Source organism: Lytechinus variegatus, chromosome 1 (assembly GCF_018143015.1).
Source record: "Lytechinus variegatus isolate NC3 chromosome 1, Lvar_3.0, whole genome shotgun sequence".
In the NCBI taxonomy this organism is placed as follows: Eukaryota; Metazoa; Echinodermata; class Echinoidea; order Temnopleuroida; family Toxopneustidae; genus Lytechinus; species Lytechinus variegatus.
In genome coordinates, this window is record NC_054740.1 from 57,800,931 (window position 1) to 57,824,798 (window position 23,868).

The 23,868-nt window shown below is 35.3% G+C and overlaps 1 protein-coding gene across 1 annotated transcript in view; it reads right to left on the bottom strand.

Moving 5' to 3' along the window:
• LOC121418087 overlaps positions 1-17,783 on the bottom strand; it is a 28,266-nt gene extending 10,483 nt beyond the window's left edge. Inside the window, exons 1-6 of the mRNA XM_041611796.1 lie at positions 17,744-17,783; positions 11,982-12,204; positions 10,079-10,166; positions 6,722-6,779; positions 3,733-5,162; positions 2,892-3,052 (exon numbers count right to left, since the gene is read on the bottom strand). Coding sequence (XP_041467730.1) covers positions 2,892-3,052; positions 3,733-5,162; positions 6,722-6,779; positions 10,079-10,166; positions 11,982-12,179 — 1,935 coding nt within the window. The 5' untranslated portion in view covers positions 12,180-12,204; positions 17,744-17,783. The remainder of the gene's footprint in view (positions 1-2,891; positions 3,053-3,732; positions 5,163-6,721; positions 6,780-10,078; positions 10,167-11,981; positions 12,205-17,743) is intronic.
• Between the last annotated feature and the right edge of the window lie 6,085 nt (positions 17,784-23,868).

Here is a 23,868-nt window from a genome sequence, read left to right on the forward strand (position 1 = left end):
CTTAAGAAGTTTATAGGAATTACCATTACACATTTGAATGTTTGCTCATTGTTGTAAAATATTGATGAAATTCGGAATATTCTAGATAAAAATGAAATTCATATCCTTACATTGTGTGAAACTAGACTAGACCAATCTGTAACAAATGATGAAATCCATGTGAATGGATACAGAGTGGTTCGACGGGATCGGAACAGGAATGGAGGAGGAGTTCTTACTTATATTCATGAATCTTTGAATTATCATGTTGTGCAAGAATTACATGTAAATACTGAAGGACTTGAGTTGCTTTGTATACAAATTCAATTTTCTAAACAAAAACCGTTCATGTTGATACCTTGGTACAGGCCTCCTGATTCAAATATTCAAATATTTGATGCAATTGAAGAAGTTTTACAAAGTGTTGAAACACGCTTTATGGAATACATATTGATTGGTGACTTAAACTGTGATATGTTGTCCACAAACCCTTCAAGTCATACGAAACGTCTCTTAAGACTAGCGACAGAATATAATCTTACACAGTGTGTTAAACAAGCAACTCGAATCACTCAAGTATCGGAAACGCTCATTGATCATGTTTTTTCTTCTAATTGTGACAATGTTAAATACTGTGATGTAATACCACTCAGTTTAAGTGACCATTATATGATTGCCTTATCTTGGGGAAGAAGTAAGCCCATGTCTCCCCATAATCACTGTTACGTTTGTTCTAGAAATTTAAAGAAAATTGACATTACGAAGTTTGTTGAAGACATTAGAAAGGTATCATGGGACACTGTGCTATTCGAAACTGATACTGAACTCGCATACATAAACTGGATAAATAAACTTAGAGCAGTACTTGATAATCATGCTCCAATAAAAAGAAAAAGAGTTCGACGTAGAAAATCGCCATGGATGAATGATCAGATCTTGGCCTTAATACGTGAAAGGAATAGGATTAAAAAAACGGCAGATCATTCAAAATCTCAAAATGATTGGGATGATTATAAAAGATTAAGAAATCATGTAACATCTAAAATAAGAACCGCAAAGCGTACTTATTTCACCGAAAGCATAAAGGCAAATTGGGGAAACTCCCCTTTAATGTGGAAATTATTGCGAGTTTTAATTCCTAGCAAAAACAAATCTACATCAATCAGGAAAATAATTTACAATGAAAGGGAATATGTTGGTGACATCAATATAGCAAGTGTCCTAAATGAGTACTTTTCTACTGTCGCCAAAACCCGTAAAGAAACTGCCATTTTCAAAAGTAATCCAGAACCATTGGAGGTTGTCGATGAATGCAAGTATTTAGGCATTGTGATAGATAAACATTTGTCCTGGAAAGGCCAAATAGACAATGTCAAGTCTAAATTGCTTCGAAGTTTTTTTATGCTCAGAAGAGCAAGACCGTACATTGATGAACAAACTGCGATGATCCTTTATCAAACAATGATACACCCGCATTTCGATTACTGCAACATCATATGGATGCATCCAAACTCCCAACTGTTAAAAAGATTACAAATAATCCAGAACAGAGCCTTGCGTACTGTGTTACAAGTAGATTTCCAATATAATAGAGTTGAACTATTCAAGAGGATTAAGGTTGACTGTCTAAATGTTAAAATAAAAAAGGACTTAGTAACTCTAATTTTCAAACTTTTAAATAATCTAGCACCAGTTCTTATTTGTTCCAGACTATGTACCAAAACGAGCTCATATTCACTAAGAAATATTGAAAGAACCCTAGTTTTAGATAAACCCAACACAAATATTTTGAAATTAAGTACACTGTATAATGCATCGCATATTTTCAATGAACTTCCTCAACTGGTCCGGAATGAAGTAACTCTTTCTTCTTTTACCCGAAGCATATCAAATTTATTTCCCATGACATTTTAGCTTTATCATTAAACTACACGTGTGTATATTTTTTGGTGGTTTAGGGGGGGTGCGTGTGTGTAATTAAGTTGCGAAATATGTTATTCTAATGTCACTTTGCTTTTATTATTCACTCATGTATAAATTTGTTTTTGTTGTTTTTATATTATTGTACGTATGTTCTACGGACTTGCTGAAAAACAGCCTGACGGCTGATAGCAGGTTTTTTACCGTATGTAAATAAATAAAACAAACAAACAAACAAATCTCAGTGAGCGCTTACAGACTTATTTACCAGTCGCAAAATATCGCGATTTGAGCCGCTGCTTTGCGCTTGTATGCCAACAACGGCAACGGTGCACGGTGTGATCCGCAGCAGTTTCATAGAGTCACATATACTAAAAATTCGGAACTTCGCGAAGGCAAAATACAAGGCCCCGTATTCACAACACACACATTCTGCTCGCATCCATTTACCTAGACGTGTTTTCCAGCCGTTTTGGATAAAATAGCGGAATTTTGACTTAGAAAAAAAGGGAAATGGAACACAGGAAAAAAGCGGAAATTGAAATCGGTCTTAAAAATGAAAATAGCGGATTTCCGCTAAATAGCGGAGATTTCACAGGCCTGATAAAGCAAAATCATACCACAAAAGTTGTACTTCAATCTAATAGATCATCTTCTTCCACTTGCCTGATCTTCTTTGGTCAGCCTAAAATCCACTTTGACCAATCATTTCAACCAGGGTGTGGATGAAGAGAAGGGCGATACGGTCCGACTCATCTTACAATTAGAGCTACGGTTTAGAATCCTGTGCATGATTTGTTTTCTTTCAGCAAGAAATTTATCCAAATCATGCTGCCCCCAACCCAGGTGAGGTGTATGGATACCCAGCAGGATTAATTCCCAGAATGCACAAAGCACTTGAAACAACTGGAGCCGAAATGGGGTAATAAACAAATGGGCAACTAGCTAAACAGCACTTTATATACATGAAATTTCATGAAATAATGGCATACCTTTTTGTGAGCATCCTTTCCCTTGATACTAAGAATGTTATTGCTCTCTGTCTGGCTTGTGGTGGCATCATCAAACTCCACTGGTGTGGGTACAGCAACAAAGGAACCATTGATATTGCTAAGATCGGATTCAGAATCTCTTCCTGGAGCCACAGGGAACTCTATACAAGAAAAAGAGAAATGGGGTAGTGGTTACTAAAGGGAATATCCACCTGTAATGACGGCACAGACATGCTGTTAGTGGAAGTATCAAGACATTTACAAATCAGCGACTAACACCATGAGCAGAATTACCACACAGAAAGCGCTGTTAGATGCATTTGCCATAATTGTCAATAACACTTAACATCTAGCACATGTTTAATTACCAATCTTTAATAGTAATAAAATACTGAAAATTGTCTACTTTTGGTGATTATGTCAAAATTTACTACCCTGGGTGTAATTTATCAGTTTCTGACCAAGATTAAAAAAGTGTGTTGCTAATGCTATATGTTTAATGTAAGCCCAATTCTTTTTATAAGGGTGTACTCTTCGTGGAAGAAAAAATTTTATGCTTATTTCACACATGATCTATTCAATAATTCCTAGCTGATAGTTTGATTATAGACTTGCCACAAAGATTCTCCGTTTCATGAGAAGACCACGTTTTGTCAAACTGTGAACATCTTTTTCACCACTAACAGAAGAAAGATTGATCATTATAAGCTTGAAAATGTTTGATAGCTAACTAGATAAGGTATCTGTTGCTTGGCTCGAGTTCAAAAGTTTTTAAATTCATTTCTTGTCAAAGATTATCAGATTACGCACGCTGTACTTTGCAGTTATTTCAACACCTTACCTAATGACTTGTTCACCTTGTCTTGCTTGAAAGATTCCATGCCATCATTATTTAATCGTCTTAAATTTTCTTTATCATCTTCCTCTGGATGGTATTTAGGGTTACTGACGCTAAAGTCTCTTTTCATTCTTTCACTTAACAACTGTTCATCAGAATAAGATGCTTCCTGAGGGTTCCTTGAAGTTGATGGCTCTACACCCTCACTCTGCTCCTCAGTTGGGTCATAGCTATCATCAAAACCTTGATCATTAGTAGAGTTCTTGTTATCCTGCTCCTTGGTTTTAGAGACTAGGGCTTGGTCTCCTTCATTCATATCCCAATCTCTAGGGTCACTGGTCCATTCCTCACTCAAAGATGGGTGGCCACTTGATCTCTTCCTCTCATCCTCAATGGATGTCTGATCCAATCCAAGTGCTGAAAGACCAGTGTAGGATCCACTTGTTGTTGCTCCATCAACACCTCCATCCTGCCCATCATTGCAAAGAGTATCTGACTCTGCAATTTGGAAAGGGCCAATCTTGTCTTGCCTTTGGCAAGGCTGGGAGTGAGACTGGGCTCTATCAACATCCTGACCTTGATTCCAATCAGCAGGATCTGTCCTCCAAGATGAAGAGGACCAGGCACTTGTTTCAATCCTGGAGCTGTCGAAGAGTTCTTTACTGTCCTCTTCCCCATGTCCTTTATCTTCTACCCTCCCCACTTCCTTGTGCTCAGCCCAGTCTGCATCTTTTGTGTCCCAGACCAACCCAGATTGCCCCAACGATAACATCTTCTCACTAAGGTTTTGTTCAATACTTTGATCAGTGGAGTATGGAAGGCAAGATGAAGTTGGTTCACTAGAGCCAATGGTGTGCTTCACACCAGCAGCCTCAGATTGGAAGACAAACTTATTCCCTACAGAGTCATCCGTACCAAGATGATGATCATTAACAGAAAGATACGAAACCTGCGCATCTTGTCTACTCTCCATATTTCCACCAAAAGGGCTCTTTGGTGATCTAATCCGACCACTACCTTCCACATACTCAGGCTTAGGCCTATTACTAGAGGGAAGCTTTATTGGGCTTTGCAGCATAGGTTCAGTCTTTGCCTGGTGGGTAGAAGATACAAAGAGATTTTCTGAGGACATTGTTTGACTGCTGTCCCTTCCAGACTGGCAAGATACCACCAACCTGCACTCATTCTCCGGAACCAAGCTCCATTCCAGCCGCTCCTTCTTACAATCAGTTGTCATAATCCCTGCGCGCTGGTTGCGCTCAGAGACTGTTGCACGCTTAACTCGTTTTGAAGACCCACTGGCTATCTTATAGGGTGGACTGTGCATGGAATCCTCAGTGGTCGTAGTATTCTTTAATCCCAGTGTCTCTTCATTATTGCGATGCCTTCGCTGCAATAAAAGTTGCTTCTGCCATGAAAGATGTCTCTCATACCTGGAAAATATAAATAATGTCATGTTCATTTTAATGATTTCCATTCATTTTCCTCAGAAGTACTAATTAAAAATTGAAGAGCCTAGAAAACTCTATTTTCAAATCAATGCAAAATACATGCTACCAGATAATGGACTAAAAGGAGTTTTTCCTGATTACTTCATTTCAATAGCGAGTAATGAAAATGTAATACAGGACAGTATATTTTTCAAGTCATATAAAGGTGTATGTATTGTGTACAAGGTAACACCAAATTCCTTGCCCATTTACAACTATCCCATATAAGACAATATACATATGTGATAATAAATTAAATTAAAATTATCTGTATGTTGCTGATCACAAAAAAGTCTCCAATAATGATACTTAACAAGAACAACAACAACAATGATAGTGGTAAGAAAAATTATAATAAAATCAAAGGCGTACGGTGATAATAATAATCATAATTGGTTGGCCATAAAGGATCGCATAGTTTTCAAAATCATATCATCAATATTATCAATAGATCCGCACACCGATTACATGCATGTATTCTGCATTCTGCAAGTCTCTAATACGCCATTACCAACCAGTAAGCACCCTGCGATCATCCCAACCAAGTCATATTCCACCATCAAAAAAATTCTGGGACGATTGAGCCTGTGCTAATACCAGACCAGCCCTGTGACATTCACAACTACAGGAGCTGTAGAACTCAAACTCTGCAACATCCTTTAGAGGCGACCCACACATTTTCTTAGTTATGATGACATTTCAAAAACTTAACCTTCGGTCAAGATTTGGTGTTGACGACGATGCAGTCGTCGGAAAAGCGGTGCCTATAGTTTCGTTCTGCTATGCAGGCGAGACAGAAATGATTTTAATAAAATTGTATTGATCCATGAATGGACTCAAAGTCAGCACAAGAAATCTTAAAATTATTTATTTGTTTGAAAAGTGCCAGTGCAGCAAATTCAAAACAAGAGTAATGTGAGAGTGCAGTGTATTAGTTTGAAAATAACACAAGTAGTGCTATTTTAAAGTTTTAGAAGTAATTGATCACTTGAGGGATTCCAAAATCAAATTTTGTAAAAGGACGATAAAATAAGCTCAGGGAATTTAGCACTTAAAATCAGCACATTTCATCACTGATATTTGATCAAATTTCTTTTTCAAGATGGCAAAGTCTATATGTTATTTTACAACTTAAAGCTCTTCATTTTTTCTCCGAAATAAATGTTTTTGAGTCTGATTTCTAAAAATGTAAATAAACAATATATGGCTGGAAGTTCAACAATTGCATACAAAAACAGTAAACAGAATTCTAATTTGATGGAAAAGAGTTGGAATTGATATACACGTGTTTTTACTTTTTAAAAATATTCACTAGTTGTTAGGTTTATAATCCAACCCAAATTTTAGAATAAATAAATCACCAATGATGCAACAAAAACAAAGACATTTTGAAAATTTGGGCAATAACAATTTCATGGCAAATGAAAATAAAAATCAGAAACAATTTTTCAGAATGAGATTTCTGGAATTAAAAACGGGCAAGTACCAGAAAATAAACTTACTTGTGTTGGCGTACTTGTTGAAATCTTTGCTGTTGAAATCTCCGCTCTTTAGGTGGTACTATAATAAATTATAATAAACAAAAAAATAACATTGCTCACATTAATTTACAAGTGGTCATTTTCAAACAAAAGTGGACATGGGGGTGAAAATTAAAACTTGCTAGAAATCATTAGGCTTCAATGTTTTTAGAAACTAGACATCTTAAAGTATATTTTTCCATTTCATTTACATAAAATTATTAATTATGTCTTGAGATACAGTGAATTTTATGCAAGGGAAATTAAATGTTACAAAATGTTGATTTTTGCATTAAAATTCACATATTGCCTATCACAATATAAAATTTGTATTAGAAGCGCATTTGTTGGCAAGATACAAGCTGTGTATTGTATCTAACTCCTAAATAGCAAAAAAAAATTCTTTGAAGTGTTTTTCTGAAAAAAATTGGGTTTTGAAGTTTTCAAAACTGGTTGTCGTGTCACTCACGTTTTAAATGCAAAAAGTTTTCTAGAGCTGTGTATTCTGAAAATTAATTTATCCCAGTACTGGAGCAAATACAGTTTATCTGTACCTTATTGTATATAAAGTAACTTGGTCCAATGTGTTAAGGTAAAGCTAAAATTAACTGTTAAAGTTGTGTCGTGTCACTCACAATGTCGTGTCACTCACGAAATGTCGTGTCACTCACGGTATTATATTGTGTATAAAAAAGGACATCCAGTAATTTTTGAAGCGTTTTACCAGGGATACAGTCAAAATGTTGTTCCTGACATCATTTAGGCCTATTTTAGTCTAATAATTTCCTCCATCTTCCTAATTTTACTCCTTATTATGGAAATATTGAATTTGACATTGAGTTCATCTATTTTCTCTCCTCTCCGTGGTTGCCTTGGTTTAAAAAATTCTGACAATTTTCCATTGGTGTGAAGACTCGGATCCTAATTCATATTTTGGTGAATGTACTGTGATTAAGAATATAACAACATAATCAATCAACACAAAATTATGAATGTATCAAGAGAAAAACCACAATACTTTAGCAATGGACATATTTACAATTATGCATAAAGGGTTGGTGATGGTGATGGTTCAAGTCATACCTAGGTATTACTTGAACATTCTCTGTCTCCATTTACAGAAATGAGCAGAAAGTTCACCTTTCTTTTCTTTGTTATACTCATAGCTAGAAAGGTCAGGGATCCTTTTTTGAAATTTGCAGAAATTTTAGTGGTAAAGTAGTGTACATGAGATATAAGCGATCACCATGAACACCAAACATTTTTCAAATTCGGAAAAGAAAATATTTTTCTTTTCCTTCTGATTGATTAAATCAACCTTTTCATTTGCCACAAAGCTTGTATTCCAGGACATGAAATAAACAAATTTGCAAGAAAACAAACATTTCAGGTGAGAATGTACTGAGATTTGATAGAACATTTTGGATATTGCTTGAAGCAGCTACATGCCAAGTTCAAAATCATTATTTGTTCGGCCACCATTCATACCGCTAGTGATTAACTACTATGTAGGGTATGAACAGCAAACTACCGTAAGCGGGCCAATGTGTGTTCAGAGCAGATTTGCATTTACACATATTCATTACAACAAAATGATGCATGTTCATGTAGGTCCCAACAAGTCCCAACCAAGACCGCATTTTGATTTGAGCAACTTTGGATGGGTTGCCATGTACCAGTAGATCAATTTTTTTTTTTTGGGGGGGGTACCCTGATAAGAACAGAGCTGGACCTCGAGGGGAAAAGCTATTGAGGTATACATGTAAAGGGAGCCTGGTTAGGATGCTGAATTGGATTTCAGTGTGACATCCAAGGGCTTAGAAAAGGAAAGGCTAATGACTTGTAGTTATGTAATAGTACTTAGCAGACTGCAAGAATCAGGTACTGACTGCGTCTTTCACCTTGTGGCTTTCCCTGGATTCCCGTGGTATGGTATATGATCAAATAATTAGCAATGAAAAGGCACAAGATTCCAGCTAAAAGCATAGCTCTGAATTTTGGTATAGTGCCTACATGTACTGCCCTGGGAGGGTCCACATACAAGCAGTGTTCAGGAGAAAACCTATGCTTGTTGAGTTGAATTCCCAAGTTTCTCAAGGATTTGCTGATAGTCCATCTGAAGTGTGCAGCAACGTGATTGTGGTTTGGTACCAAAAAAGACATTGAAACTGCCATGTCCTATTTGGACAATGTCTAAAATATTAAAGGAGGATAATATCCTTATCCAATATTTCAAGAAAAGGGAGTCATACATGACATCATTGGCTTCCAGACCATGCCAGATGATGTGACTATTGAGAATACCTTTCTTACAAGGAAAAATTATTCCATCCGTTGTGGATGCTGAATTGTATTCCTCTGTAAACTTTCATATACAGATAGGGAGAAAGAGTTAAAGTTTTGAATGATATCAGGCCACAAAAAGAATGTTTGAGTTGATGTCAATGCCAAGACCTCATAACACCTCCTTCAAGGGCCCCCTCCTCCTCTAAAGAGGAGAGTGGTAGAAGCCCTAGTGTGACAATGTACATAGGGAATATGAGTTGATGGGCAAATATGACCATAAACCAAGATTAAAACATCAGGATGACATATTATGAACTTTAAAGAAAGCAGTTATTATGTAATTAAGCTTGTTTTTTGGTTAATGGTATTTTACTCTTCTACATCATGCAAAAAATACTTTCAATGTTGAGATAAATGTTGTATTTTTGCACTTGTCGTGTCACTCACGTTTTGGATGTCGTGTCACTCACGGTATATAGGAGGGTACCATTTTCCATAGAGAAGGTTTGATTGATTTTGACTATATGTGTTAGATAGGTACACTATTTATGTCCATTTACTGGTACTCACAGTACTCCATGACAACTACTTGGGCACGAATCCAACCATATGTGTTAGTGGTCAGAAACCCATGTCCAAAATTTGTCGTGTCACTCACGCACCGTTTTTTAATCATATCTACTAAACGATTTGTTGAATTCAAATCAAACTCGTAGTGGCCCATGCCAGTCCTACATTGTATATAATATAGTAGTCATGATTGATTCATAACATTTGAGTTTGAAGATATGAGCCCTTAAACCTCTCCGATTGTCATGTCACTCACGTTTGAAAATGACCAAGTGTAAATGATTTGAATAACAAAGATAACCAGATGTACAAACTGTATTAAATCTAGTACTAATTAAATCTTTTGCATTGATATTTGCAAAATTTCAACACTGATTATGAGGAGCTCTCTCCATTTATACAAATTACAGAAAATGTAGTTTGCATTTGTTATTATAACAAGTCTTTATGCAACAGCATTTGTCATCGTTTTCAACTACTTACAGTTTCTCCTATGGGCTCCTTGAAAAGATGAGGCAAAGAATTGATGTTCAGGTTTACTTCTTGATAGGATTCCTTTTCCAAAGAAACCCTGTATGAAAGACAATCACAACTTGTAACATATATCAGGCAGGGAAAAAATTGATTTTTTTTCTACCTTTCGGGGGTTACTTTTGGCATTTCGGGGGCTCTTTTTAAATGCTGCTTTTGTTGTATTTTGAGGAATACCTGTTCACTTATTAATGAATTATTACTTAGCCATTTCCAGGGCGAATTCGCCTGCCGCCCCTGTGTATTCTTTTTCACTGATATCAGGCAAAGCTTTTAAAGCACAATCTACAGCTAATTTCAACCAAACTTTGGTGACAATATATACCAAATATGCAAACAATCTTGAGATGTTGAAATTTAGATACATAATAACAAGTAGTAAATATATATCAGTGTTTGGAATAGAAATCAGAAATAGAAATCATCCAGCAGGTGGAGTGCCTCTGACAGTCTCGCCTGCATTACGAGTTTCAATATAAATGTAGCAGCAGTGCTGACTTTGAAAACGACTATGGAATAATTATTCACAAAAGAAAACACTCATATGATGATAAAATTCATTGACCCCAAATGACATTTGGCCTGGTCACCTGGATCATGTGACATAAGACTTGTACAAGATGATCAGTGATGCTTAGTTACCCCTATATCCACACTTCATGAATCATACCCCTAAAATTCCATGTTATGATGGCAATAAAACAAGAACCCTGAATATGGTCAAAATTCACTGACCTTCAATGACCTGAAACTCATGCAGGATTTTCACTGATACTTGATGACTCTTATGTCCAAGTTTTATGAAAAAAATCCACATACTTTCTAAGTTTTAATAATTCAAAAAATTAACCTTGCTTAAGATTTTGTTTCCAAACACGATTGAAGTTCATGGACTCTATTCCTTTGACCTTGGCCATGTGACCTGAAACTCGTTAGGGATGTCCAATGACAATTGATAACTCTCATGTCCAAGTTTAATGAACATTCAGAGTTAAGATGGCAATTTAACAAATACCCCCAATATGGTGAAAGTTCATTGACCTCCAATGACCTTTGATCTTGGCCATGTGACCTGAAAGTCATGCAGGATGTTCACTGATATTTAATTACTCTTATTTTCAAGTTTCATGAACAAAATCCATATACTTTCTAAGTTTTAACATTTCAAAAACTTTAACCTTGGTTAAGATTTCATTTTGATTCCCCCAACATAATCTAAGTTTATTGGTTATAAATGACCTTTGACCTTGGTCAAGTGACCTGAAACTTGTACAGGATGTTAAGTAATACTCGATTATATTTATGTCCAAGTTTCATGCACTAGATCTATATACTTTTTCTAAGTAATGATGACATTAAAAAAATATTATGAAAAATGACATTTCAAAAACTTAATCTTGTCAAGATTTCATGTTGACGACCCGCCTTCAGAAAAGCAGCCCCTATGATCTCGCTCTGCTATGCAGGCGAGACAAAAATAACTGATCAGTAATTTTTTTAACTTTCCAACTTTTTCCATCAAAAGCACACATTCAGTTATATGCAAAGAGGGTGCAATTGTAAGCAGATGTTTTAAAAATACACACATATATGTATTTCAGCAAACTATTACATCTTAAATATATGAAGAAAGTTTCATGAATTTTGAGACAATATTTTGTTTAACCTCATTACAATTATGAAAAGTGTTTAAGGCGATATGATCCACTACCATACCCGCATGATATATTACCAAGTGCACTGTACTTGTGAACAGAAAACACACACGGCTGCCTGTACACAGTACCTCAAGAAGTTTGTCTTCTATTTTCATCTTCTGCTAGTTTAATGTGAATATTTATTAACTCATTCTTACCATCTTACTCAAAAACACAATGTCTCCCTCTTTCTGAACAATGACATCATTCTCAATCATCTGGGCATGGTAGAAAAACCATTGGTGGTTGGCGGCCGGCTTGTGAGTGATCGTCTCTATTGGCACGGGAAATGGAGCTTCTTCCGGTTGATGAACGCATCGCTTCCTGCGAGGTTTGGTGAGTGTCATTGATGGCATGATTAAGACATCTTGTTACTTTAGACTGGGTAAGTAAATAACAAAAAAAATTACAGTATTTCAGACTTCCACTGGAGTTATCAAGTTATAGTTCACCTGCACTTGGACCTGGTTTTGGTTGACACACATGTGAACGCTTTTGTCAGAAAAGGGAGAAAAATATTTTCAAGCATCATTACCAAAAAACCTTACAGTATACAAATGATGCATTCACATGAGTTCATTATGCAATCTAATCTTACTTGAGTTGAGACTCTGTTCTATCCATTGAATGAAGCTGTTACGCTGAGTGCAATGGGTTGAACACAGCCTCAACGAGAGTAGATCGCAAAATGGATGAATTAAACACTTGCATCATTTGGTTTATACCACAATTAGAGTTCATGTTATTTGACAAAAGAGAAGGATAATAACAAGCACATGAAATCAAAGTACATTTGCAGCAGCTCATTTTCTCTGATAACATCATTATTTACCCCATGTACAGATGTATGAGAGCAGTCAGCCGTTTATTGTTGTGACATGCTTTGATTCATAAATCTTATCTTTCTAGATCCCCAGTCTCAACCCATACCCCCTTTCTCTCTCTCTAATGTCATAATAATCAAACTCAAAAGCCAGATTTGCAACAGCTTTTCACTCCTCTATCTCAACCCAAATAACAAAAACTTTGCTAAATTTAATAGTTGGAGATAAAATATACCTTGGTCTACATATGATTCTCATAAAAAAACTCTTAATTGGAAAATGTTCTCCTCGTCAAAATGTTCTCCTCGTCAACATGTTCTTTTCTTCAAGCGTTGTATTAAGTCGATAGGCATTGACCCGGAGATTCGATCATGCTCATTTTTCTTACAAAAACTGCATGAATCCAGCTCTAGAAAACCATAAAAATATTTTGAGTATTGAGTTCATAATTTTTACTGCGCATTCATGATACAAAGATTATTCTATAAATTCACATTCAAGTATCCTTAATAATTTCAACACGAATATGGCTTTAAAAAAGCCTAGATTTTGAAAGACACAAAACAAAACATATGGCGTTGTATGGCTTCCCGAAAGCGGTTTTGCATTTGACCTCTTTTCATTCCTGTGATCCTTTGCAGTGACACTCATCCTCATGTGACAAATGCTATTTGCATTAAAGTCTACTGCCTGTTGCCCAGGGACTTTTTTCCAACCAAGAAAATATACATTGTAGATTTAGAACTAGATAGATCTTTCTTTGAGATTTTTGGCACATTTTACTCATAATAATACAGTAAGGAATATTATCAACATGATCAATAGGCCCATTTTGGGTACACGTGTACATGCCCGGTCGAATCAGTGCATGTGTACTGAATTCCATGACCGTGTACACGGTACATGTAGCATCTGTATAAAACTTGCATGGGAGTTGTAAACAAGTGAACAATTATTCAATTGAACACAATTCTATACCATGCTCACAGCCTCACATTAATTCTAAGTTCTCAGACACTGCGAGTGAAGTTTTAATCACTAAATTCCCCTTTCATACCCATCCTTGAAGTTCTGTATTTGCGCAAGAACCCACAGCACTCACTCACATTTTTTAATGAATGAAATCTGTCTTGGGCCGGCCTAGGACGAAGTTCATAACATGCAGTAACGTTATGCTTGATAAAACGATGAGCTTTTTTCTGAGCCTTCATAGTACTTAACTAATACTTATTTCCCTAAAATGAAACGTATTGTGTAATTATGATGCCTACTCGCCATTAATTTGAAGTTTATGTTGATCCTAGTTCGAGTCTCACTCGCATGTTCGTGCCGAGATAATTTATGCCCGATAAATTCATGAATGGAATTTATCGTCATTAAGCGCGCATGCGCACTGTGCTTTAATCAAACCTGATCAAAGTTGATCTGAAAGGAAAATCATGACGCGATCAACGTAAAATAAATCTTGCTTTCATTAACAATATTTATTATGACCACAGGACATTATTTGGTGTCTATCTATGACAGATCACCTCTTAATTTCATCAGAATTTTCTTTATTCATTTATATTTCGCACCGATGTTTGTCGCCAACTTTTCTCCAAGTTGGCTGTTTCAATTTCGCTGAATCTATCGTCATATACAAATTCTATCACAGAGATGCCATACATCAAATAATCTTTAGGTCAAAGGTCGTCTGTCAATGTCATCAAAGGTCACGACCCGCGCGTCATAGCTAAAAAAATTCTCAAAATGGCCTTTAAAAAATTTGGGTATGTTTCAGAAACTTTCAGGTCATTTTAAGCATTTCAACATTTTGCGCGCGCAAAAAAAAATCAAAAATGAATTTAGGGCATTTCATTTGACGGCCTCAAAATGCAGTCTTTCTCATCAAAATATCCAAATTAATCATGTGCAAAGTCAATGGGAGTGCAGACATGGGATATCATTTTTGTTTATTCAATCTGAAAATGACTGCCCAAGGTTTTTCTCCAGAAAATCCTATATTTCTTTTTAATTTTTACAAGATATTTGGTACACTTACTCACCTGGAAACTTGGCTGCAGCTTTCTGCATTTTTCCAGTATGGCGGTGAGTCCAAACTTCGCGTGTGTCCATACTTCGCGGATGGTCATTATCTAAAAAACTAGCCAATATCCTTAAAATCTGACATCATCAACGTGAAAAGCGACCTAAAATTACCCTTTGGTGGAAGTTTCTTTACAATGAGTTCAGTATTCATGAAAATATTGGCAAAAGATTGGCAAATTTGTCACCATTAGCGCCCGTTGTGAAGAAATATGATATTCTCAACAAGCATCACGATATCACCATTTTGCAAGCAGAAATCATCCAAAATGTGAGCTAAATGTGGTACTAACTGATTCTTTAGCATTTTGCCATCAATCTGATATAAATATTTCACTTTTTGAGCTTGAGTTTTTGTTTAAATCTCAACAAAAACTTTGGTCTGCGAAGTTAGGTCACACTTTTTCTGAACAGTTTTCCACCACAGCGCGCATTCGCTGATTGGAATATAATTTTGAGATCGAGATACCGGCGAAACCCCTTGACCTACTTTACATTTTCGTCTATGATTTTATACAAGGCTCGACACTAGCGGCGGTCCGACGGTCCCAGACCGGTAAAAATCGCCGTCGGGCCGGTAGATTTTCAGAAATAGGAAGATTTACTGGTCCGACATGACCAGTAAAAAATATCATTGTCGGGCCAGTAATTTTTCCAAAAATAGCAAGATTTTAAGGGTCCGACATGACCAGTAATAAAAACCATTGTTGGGCCAATAACTTTTCCAGAAATGGTCAAATTCACTGCAAACCATTCCCCCGATAAATTCTGTCATTCACACACAGAATGAATCGCACGTAATTGCTACTAGAGCAGATACAGTGTATCATGTAGCTAGCCAGCCACACAACTCACGTGGTAAATTCTTTACTGGCTGCGCGAACGAAGCTTGGCTAAACTCTGGCAGAAATCTCTCACAGAACTGTCAAAATTCGCGGTTCATACTCATGAAAGGCTCTTATAATGTCCATATTTCCTAAAAATTGGAGTAACTCTGTCATTTGTAAGCAGTAAAAGGATAAATTTTCACTTCTGTTTGGTTCAAACAGATCGGGTTTCGGGTGATATCGTCTGAATACAAGTTAGCCCCACATATGCATTTATGTGTGTGTTGATACACTTGGTTTCTGGCTTTCTGTCGTAGCTATTTTAATTGAGCCAAAAAGAAATTGAATTATTTATGATAGTTTTAGCTTTCTTCCTATCTTTCTTTCCTTCTTTCTTTTCAATCTTTCTTTGTTTCTTCCCTATTTTTTTTGTTACTGTCTTTCTTTTTATTTTCCCTTTTTTTTCTTTAATTCGTTCTTTCATTCTTTCTATCCTTTTAAAAATATTTTTCTCTACTCTTTTCTTTCTTTTTGATATTTTTCTTTCATGAATTATTGAGTCCATCCACTCTATATTCATCTCTTCTCTTCTTCCTTTCTTTTACCCTTTTCTTTCCTTCATTCTTCGTTACTTTCTTTGTTTCTTTCTTCCTTCCACCCATCATTTATTTACCCTTTTTTATTTCTTCTTCCTTTGTCTCTCAGTCTTTCTTTTTTTTCCTTTCATCTATTATTTTACCTTTTCTTTTTTTATATTGCTTGCATCTTTCCTTCCTTCATTTATTTCTTTCCTTCTATCTATCATTTTACCTTTCCTTTATTTCTTCCTTAATTCCCATCTTCCTTCTTCCAATCCTTTCTTCCTCTTTTGTCCTCTCCATCTCTCCTTTAACCCTTTCTTTTTTTATTGCTTCTTTCTTTCCTTTACTACTTTCTGTATTGCTTGCTTCATTTCTTTCCTTCATTTCTTTCTTCCTTTCCTTTCTTTCTTTCTTTCTTTTCGTTCCTTCTTTATTCCTTTCCTTCTTTAGTTCTTTCTTTTTTCCTTCCTTCACATCTATCCTTTCTTTACCTTTTCTTTTTTTACTTCCTTCATTCCTTCCTTTTTTATTCTTTCTTTCTTTTCCTTCCTTTCTCTTTTTCTTTTCCTTCCTCCCTCCCTCCCTCCCCCCTCCCTCCCTCCCTTCCTTCCTTTCTTTCCTTCTTCGTTTCTTTCTTGCTTTTATTTTGTCCTTCATTCCTTAATTTCATGGGGGGGGGGGGGGTAACGAAAGGCTGGACAAATAAACTTGCGCCTTTTTTAATGTTTTCTTTATTTTTTGGGACCAGTAGATTTTAGGTTCGGACCAGTAAAAATTTGAAAAACTGGGTATCTACTGGTCCGACATGAATAGGTTGGACCAGTAGAAAAAATGGGTTAGTGTGGAGCCCTGTTTTATAGTTTACGATCTTGCCGTCAATGTGGTAACTATAAAGTATTTCTTGAATTGGTTTTGTACTAGGGCCTATAAATTATATTTTGTGAAAAAATGTAAGCCTGATGAATATTTTTGAAAAGTGCGCGAAGTTTGGACACCCCATCGTAACATAGTAACTAACAGTTACATCCGGTAATAACTAAGGTAAAGGAACATTAACACTAACAGAAAGATTTTGTGAAAGTTAAACTCAAAATAAATTATCGAGTCAAAAGTTGAACTTGAAGAGTCAAATCGGCCACCACACGCACAGCAACATGATCAATTAGACTTAGATTCTAGAGATAACCTATTTTTTCGTCTGTGGCTGAATGAAAAGATTTCATGAAAAAAAAAACGAATTCATGTTTACTCAGCTCAGATATTAGACTAAACTAAATTACTAAAATCGTTAGGTGCCAGACATGGGGCCCCTTCGTATATATGATACATGTATTCAGCGATTTAGCTCATGAGCAATTCGGATCCAGGCATCACGGAAACGTGTTATCTAGCATTCACTTGCGTACACAAGCAATCGCACTAGTTGTACAATAAGAGGGTGGATTCTTGGAGAAGAGTAACGTCAAGAACATAACCCTCTGCGTGACTAATGGGAACGAGCCCAGAATATTAAATTTCTTTAAAAAAATAAGGAGTAAAAAGTTCATTATATAAATTCAGTACCGTTATAGATATATTCACTTTATTGTTTTGTACCTACCGAATGATAATGTCAATGAAAAAGGATCTCAGACTCTAGACTAGTCTAGACTAGTCTAGATCTATTCATCGATCGCGTGTATCACCTAATTTACGAGCAAATACCACAATGTATCAGTATTGCATGCATGCCGCACACGCGAAGGCGGCAGGTCGATCCAAAGCCCCAAAGTGGACCCTAAATCCCAAAAATTTTCAAATCACAATATTTTCTGAAAAAGTGAGGACATTTATTGCCCGAAACTAAAGTTAGTTAAAGGTAAAGTCCACTCCAGAAAAATGCATATTGATTTGAAAAAATAGAGAAAAATCAAACTATAGCATAACGCTGAACATTTCATCAAAATCGGATGTAAAATGATGAAGTTATGACATTTCAGAGATTTGCTTTTTTTCCACAAAACATCCACAACTTAGTGACATGCAAATGAGGCAGATGATGTTGTCCCTCACTCACTATTTCTTTAGTTTTTTATTGTCTGAATTATACAATATTTCATTTTTTTACTGATTTGTGACAACAGCAAGGACCAACTTGACTGAACCACTCAGGGAGGAATTAATTGTTTCACTTGATAATGAGGAGAAAATTAGAATGTTTTGTATTTCAAATAATAAAAACAAAGGAATTATTGCGTGAATCCTCATTTGCATACTGATTGCATACAGATTGGCAACACTACCATGTATCGTACAACCACAGAAATCATATATATATATATATATTTCTCTACATCTGTGTTTATAGCAAATTTTTTCGTCTTCTTTCATGTTCGTAATGCCCCTCTACCTTCGTCTTTAGGTCTATATGTGTATTATCATTGATGGAATTAACCCATTCATAGACTTCGCTTTTTCATAGGATAGATAGATAAGAAGATAGATAGATATACCACTGGGTTGCGCATATAATTGTTTTGTGAAAAATAAGCGAAAATTAAAAATGTCACAACTCTTATTTTACATCCGATTCTGATGAAATTATCAGCGTTGCGCTTGGTTGATTTTTCTCTATTGATTCAAATCATTATTTTCCTGGGATGGACTTGACCATTGAATATGTTCATTTTCTGGTGGGGTTCACTAACTTGAGCACCACTGTATAGGGTTTAACAGGATATTGTAAGGAACTTTGATCAGGGAAGGATTAATTGGATATAGCAAGGAAATTTTAACAGGAATTGTAAGATTTAACAATGTATTGCAAGGATTAAAGAAAAGTTTTAATGTCAATGGGATTTTTTTTTTTCATTCAAATCATTTTTTTGTTGGTATTGACTTCCCCCCTTTAAGTATTGTTACATTGGTTAGTGTTGAGAAAAGAATTCTTAGAAAAAGAATTCTTACCGTCCTTGAAAAACTGTCAATTCCTGACTTTTTTTCTAGGCATGAAAATTAGGCCTAGAATTGTAAAAAAAGAGTGAGAAGTTCTGGTATTTCCAAATGACCCCCCCCCCCCCCCCCGCCCCCCCCCCCGATGTACCAGATTGAATAATATACTTTAAACCAAAATGGACGAATTTGTCCATTACCTTTTCCTTTTAAAGTCTGTGGAGTCCATGAATTTTTCAACTTTTATTTAGTTCTGAAAAAGTCATAGATTTCTTCCAATTTTTTTTTGCTCAGAAAGTGCAAGAACCTTGATGAAAGCCTTACATTTTTTATATGAAAATAAAACATGTATGTGTATTTTCAAGGAAAATGGTGCAAAATTATGAAAACTAAAATGCCTCCCACCCACTACACACACACACCCTCACACGCCCCAACCTACCATTGAAATGAAAATAAAGAATAAGACAGAAAAATACTCAGATTACAACTTGGATAATTGATCATTTTTCAATGTTGCCTTGGCAAATTCTCTTTCAAATTTTATTATTTGATATTTTCTCACAACATTGCTCATATCACAGACAATCAAAATGTTTAAAAGAGTAAGATTTAGTCTACTTTCAAATACCCTTACCACAATAGAAAGGGAACATATTACAACAATTATTTCATGAATAAAAACAGTTCATTCAATAACAAAGAAAACTATGAATGAAATTTTGAACTAACATTACATGAAGATAAGGAAGATATGATGTGTAAAAGCTGATCAATTCAAATTCCTTTTTTCATATGGGAGGTGATGAAAGCAATCTTGCGTATATGCATGATGGAAGAAGAACCATAGAATCAATTCTTGCTAAAGCCTATGTTGTCCTTTATATTTTTAATGAATATTTTCATAAATCCAAGTTACTTGTCTGAAGTAAGCATGTGCACAATTTGTCCAATTTTCCCCCAGATTGTAGATTAATTTCAAACACTCATGCTTTATGAATAAAAGGAATAAAATTTTGCCATTTTAAGACAGTGCAATTTCATTGAACTTTTTGAAGACAAGTGCCTTGCATATTCACCTTTTTTCTTTGATGATACGAGCTTGACACTCCTGTATAAATTCACGTTAATTCACTACAAACCTTTTCGGTGGGGGGGGGGTCACAAAAAGTTGAGTCTGACTTAAAGTCACACTTAAGTGACAATGTGCCCAAAATTTACACACAATCCCCTACATTAATACATAGTACAATGCATTCTATAGGCATGACCTGACTGACCAATGCAGAGATGCATCACAAGTAACTGAAGAGAATTTAAGTGTGATTTTAAGTCTTTAAGTCTTATATCTTTCTGAAACCCCTCCCTGGTGATACAATTGGAGACAGCATACTGTCGAGGGTTGCTTCTATTTATCCGTACAAATATTCAGGTCACTAAATAATAATTATAAATCTCGATACATATTCAACACTGAAATAGCGATATAAGTCATAAAGCATCTACATGAAACATCCCGTACACAACCTACTGAAAGAAGAGCTTTTTTTTCATACAAGCAGACGTGATGCATCCCATACCTCAAAGTGCAAAAATTAAGTCAAAATTATCACAATTCAATGGAATGTACAAAAATATGTATATATACTTGCAATATATATAAAGACCAAGGAATAGTACTCCAAAAATGAACATATTCAAATACCTTTTGCATATAAACTCTTTTCTACATTATAAAAAGCATTGCAGTGGAGAAACATATATTTAACTCTCATAGATGAACACAACTTTGCACATAATTGAACAACAAATCATACATCCATTTGCACAAAATTAATAACATTTTTGTTAAAAGAAGCATTATATAGATATTCTAAACGAGCTAGACTCTGCAATATAAGGTGGGGAGGAAGGCTTCAGATTAAAAAGATTTTTTGGGGGAAAGCTTTGGTATTTTCAAATTATTATTAGAGGAGCTTTTAATGATTTTTTCCAGTGATTTTCACAGGGTAAGTTTCCCTAAGCCAATCAAAAGCAAGGATTAATTTTAGCTTATAACACTTGTTGGTGAAAATCACACAAAACATTTCAGTTTTAAAACACCCCCCATTTTAGAGACAGGTGTTAACTGCCTATTGTCTCTCAGTAAACAAGTCACCAGCATTGACAATAAAATCCTTTAAACACTTTACAGTAACTTTTAAAGTCGAATCAAACACACACAACTGGACACACACAGACACATAATATATAGGAGGACAGCCAATGTATTTTCAGCATAAACAGTGGCGGACCGTGACCCCGAGGAGACAAAGCATGGGGGGGCACAGCATTGTTCACAGACAATGCAGTGCCCCCCCCCCAATGCTTTGTCTCCCCCGGTCACGGTCCGCTACTGAGCATAAATATTTGTACTGAACCCTCTCCACCAATTCAGTGAGAGATTTGGAACACTACCGAGGCCATAGGACGTTATAAAAATATTGATGTTCAAAAAGTACAAGAAGTGGTTTAAGGACATATGATTCAAAGCTTGTCTGTGCAAAAACCATATTTTCCTAATCACAGTTTTTTATTCAGTGCCATTTTGAGACCACAGACTTGTGCCCTCCCCCCTGCCTCTGAAAAAAAATGATATAAAATGCCATAGATAGACCTTCACTTCATCATCAGGATTTGTTGACCATGAGGAGCGGGGATAATGCCTTACCATAAGTGGTAAGATATTGAATATATCATCAAAATCTTTCCATCCTAGTTGATAGACAGCACCCTTTTCTGGACAGGAAAGTGACCTCCCACTTCCCCGTTCTGGATAAGAACCCAAAATGGTGTGAAGTTGTCCACAAAATCTGACAATACAGTCATAAAAGTGTTAATGACCACCTGTATAGAAGGGACATCAATCTATATTATTTGATTTCCCTTGATTTATATTCCCCATTCAAACATGTATAGCAGAAACCCGTTCTTAAAGACCTCCTCATAAAGAGAGTTTTTCTTGTTTCCTTTGGGTGTTCTTTGTGGCCTGGGTAGAGTGTATTCACTACAAAACTTGGAATCTGGCTATTACTCCATTTAGAATGTCTGATGACCTTTTTTTTCTTTAATGCGGCTTTTATTTTAAACTCTCATGAAAAATTGAATGATGTGAAATTAATGTATTCCCTTTCTCAAAGGTGATTTACAAAATACAGTCAACCCTGTCTATAAAGAGCTCAAAAGCGAGACAAGAATTGCTGTCTTCGTGGTTCCCTTCATACAGGTGTTTAAGCTGATTTGACAGGAACCTCTTCATAAAGACCACTTTAATACCTCCCTTAGTGGTATTTATAGACAGGTTCACGGCATTCAAATATCTAATAAAAAGTAATTCCCAAACATAAAAGAAATTATGGAATGGGTTTGTATAAAGCAAGGGTCATTTTAATATGAAAATAACATGCTTTCTTTTAATTACAGTCAACCGCAACAACCTGTATTAAAACCACAAATTTGGTTTTCTTTCAAATAATTTGTTTTCCATTGAAACATGTAGTATAGTAGCCTCTTGATTAAACACACATCTTTCCTTCTGTTGTTCATCTTTATAGACAGGTTTGAATGGAATTCTTTTAGAGACAGATGGGCAATAAACATCATTTATCAAAAAATTGAAAATGAAAATAAAAGATAATTGATGACGAAGCTACAAACCAACATTAAACTCGATTGTTATACTCTCACTTTACTGTAATTTCAGCCTTTGTTTAGGAATGAATTGAAAATAGACAAATTTTTTGGCTTATAAATTAAAATCGAAAGCTATCTATGTTGCCATACTTTACGACAGTCAATATCTTGGATGATTTCATCGACTTAATAGATTTTGAGAGTGCTCCAAAATTTCACACACATAAAGTCATAAATATAGGTAAAATGATTTATTATGAAATGTACTTTTAATTATTTGTGGAATATGTGTTTATCAATAAAAATACTCATCACAATTTGAAATATCTGAGGCTTTATATAGTGCTTAATTTATCTGATGCAAAAAATAATGCAAAAAATCCTTTTTGACAGAAATTAGGATCTTTACAGGGGATGTTTGAAAATGAAACTACTCAGATGATTGATTTTCACAATTGTTCCTTGGCAAAGGAATGAAAATAAAAAGGAAATTATGCATGCCGTCGATTTTGAGGGTGTGATTTGGTACTGAAAAGAAATTTCCTCTCTTATTGTGTAATAAACCACTTTTTCAAATCTTAACCTTCAACTGAGAAACACTTCACATCAAAACATTCAAATACATTGCAACATATTTTGAAGAAAAAAAGTAAAAGAATTCAGAGGTTTTGATAAAATCTATACACTCAATTAGCAATGGCAGTATCACTAAAACGGTCATGTAAAATACTTAAAGAATTCATTCATAATGTCTGAGTGAAAAATCTACAAGTTTGTTCCACAAGTTCTTGTGTATTTCTCTTATGACTTTTCTAGTATCTGACACACTCATTATTAATTCATTACAAGGCTATATGTGGAACCTTTTTTATTTTGTCTGGTGATATAATTAATTCATTACAAGGCTATATGTGGAACCTTTTTTTTAGTATCTGGTGAAATCATTATTAATTCATTACAAGGCTATATGTGGAACCTTTTTTTTTTAGTGTCTGGTGAAATCATTATTAATACATTACAAGGCTATATGTGGAACCTTTTTTTTAGTATCTGGTGAAATCATTATTAATTCATTACAAGGCTATATGTCGAACCTTTTTAGGTGTCTACTGCAAACATTAT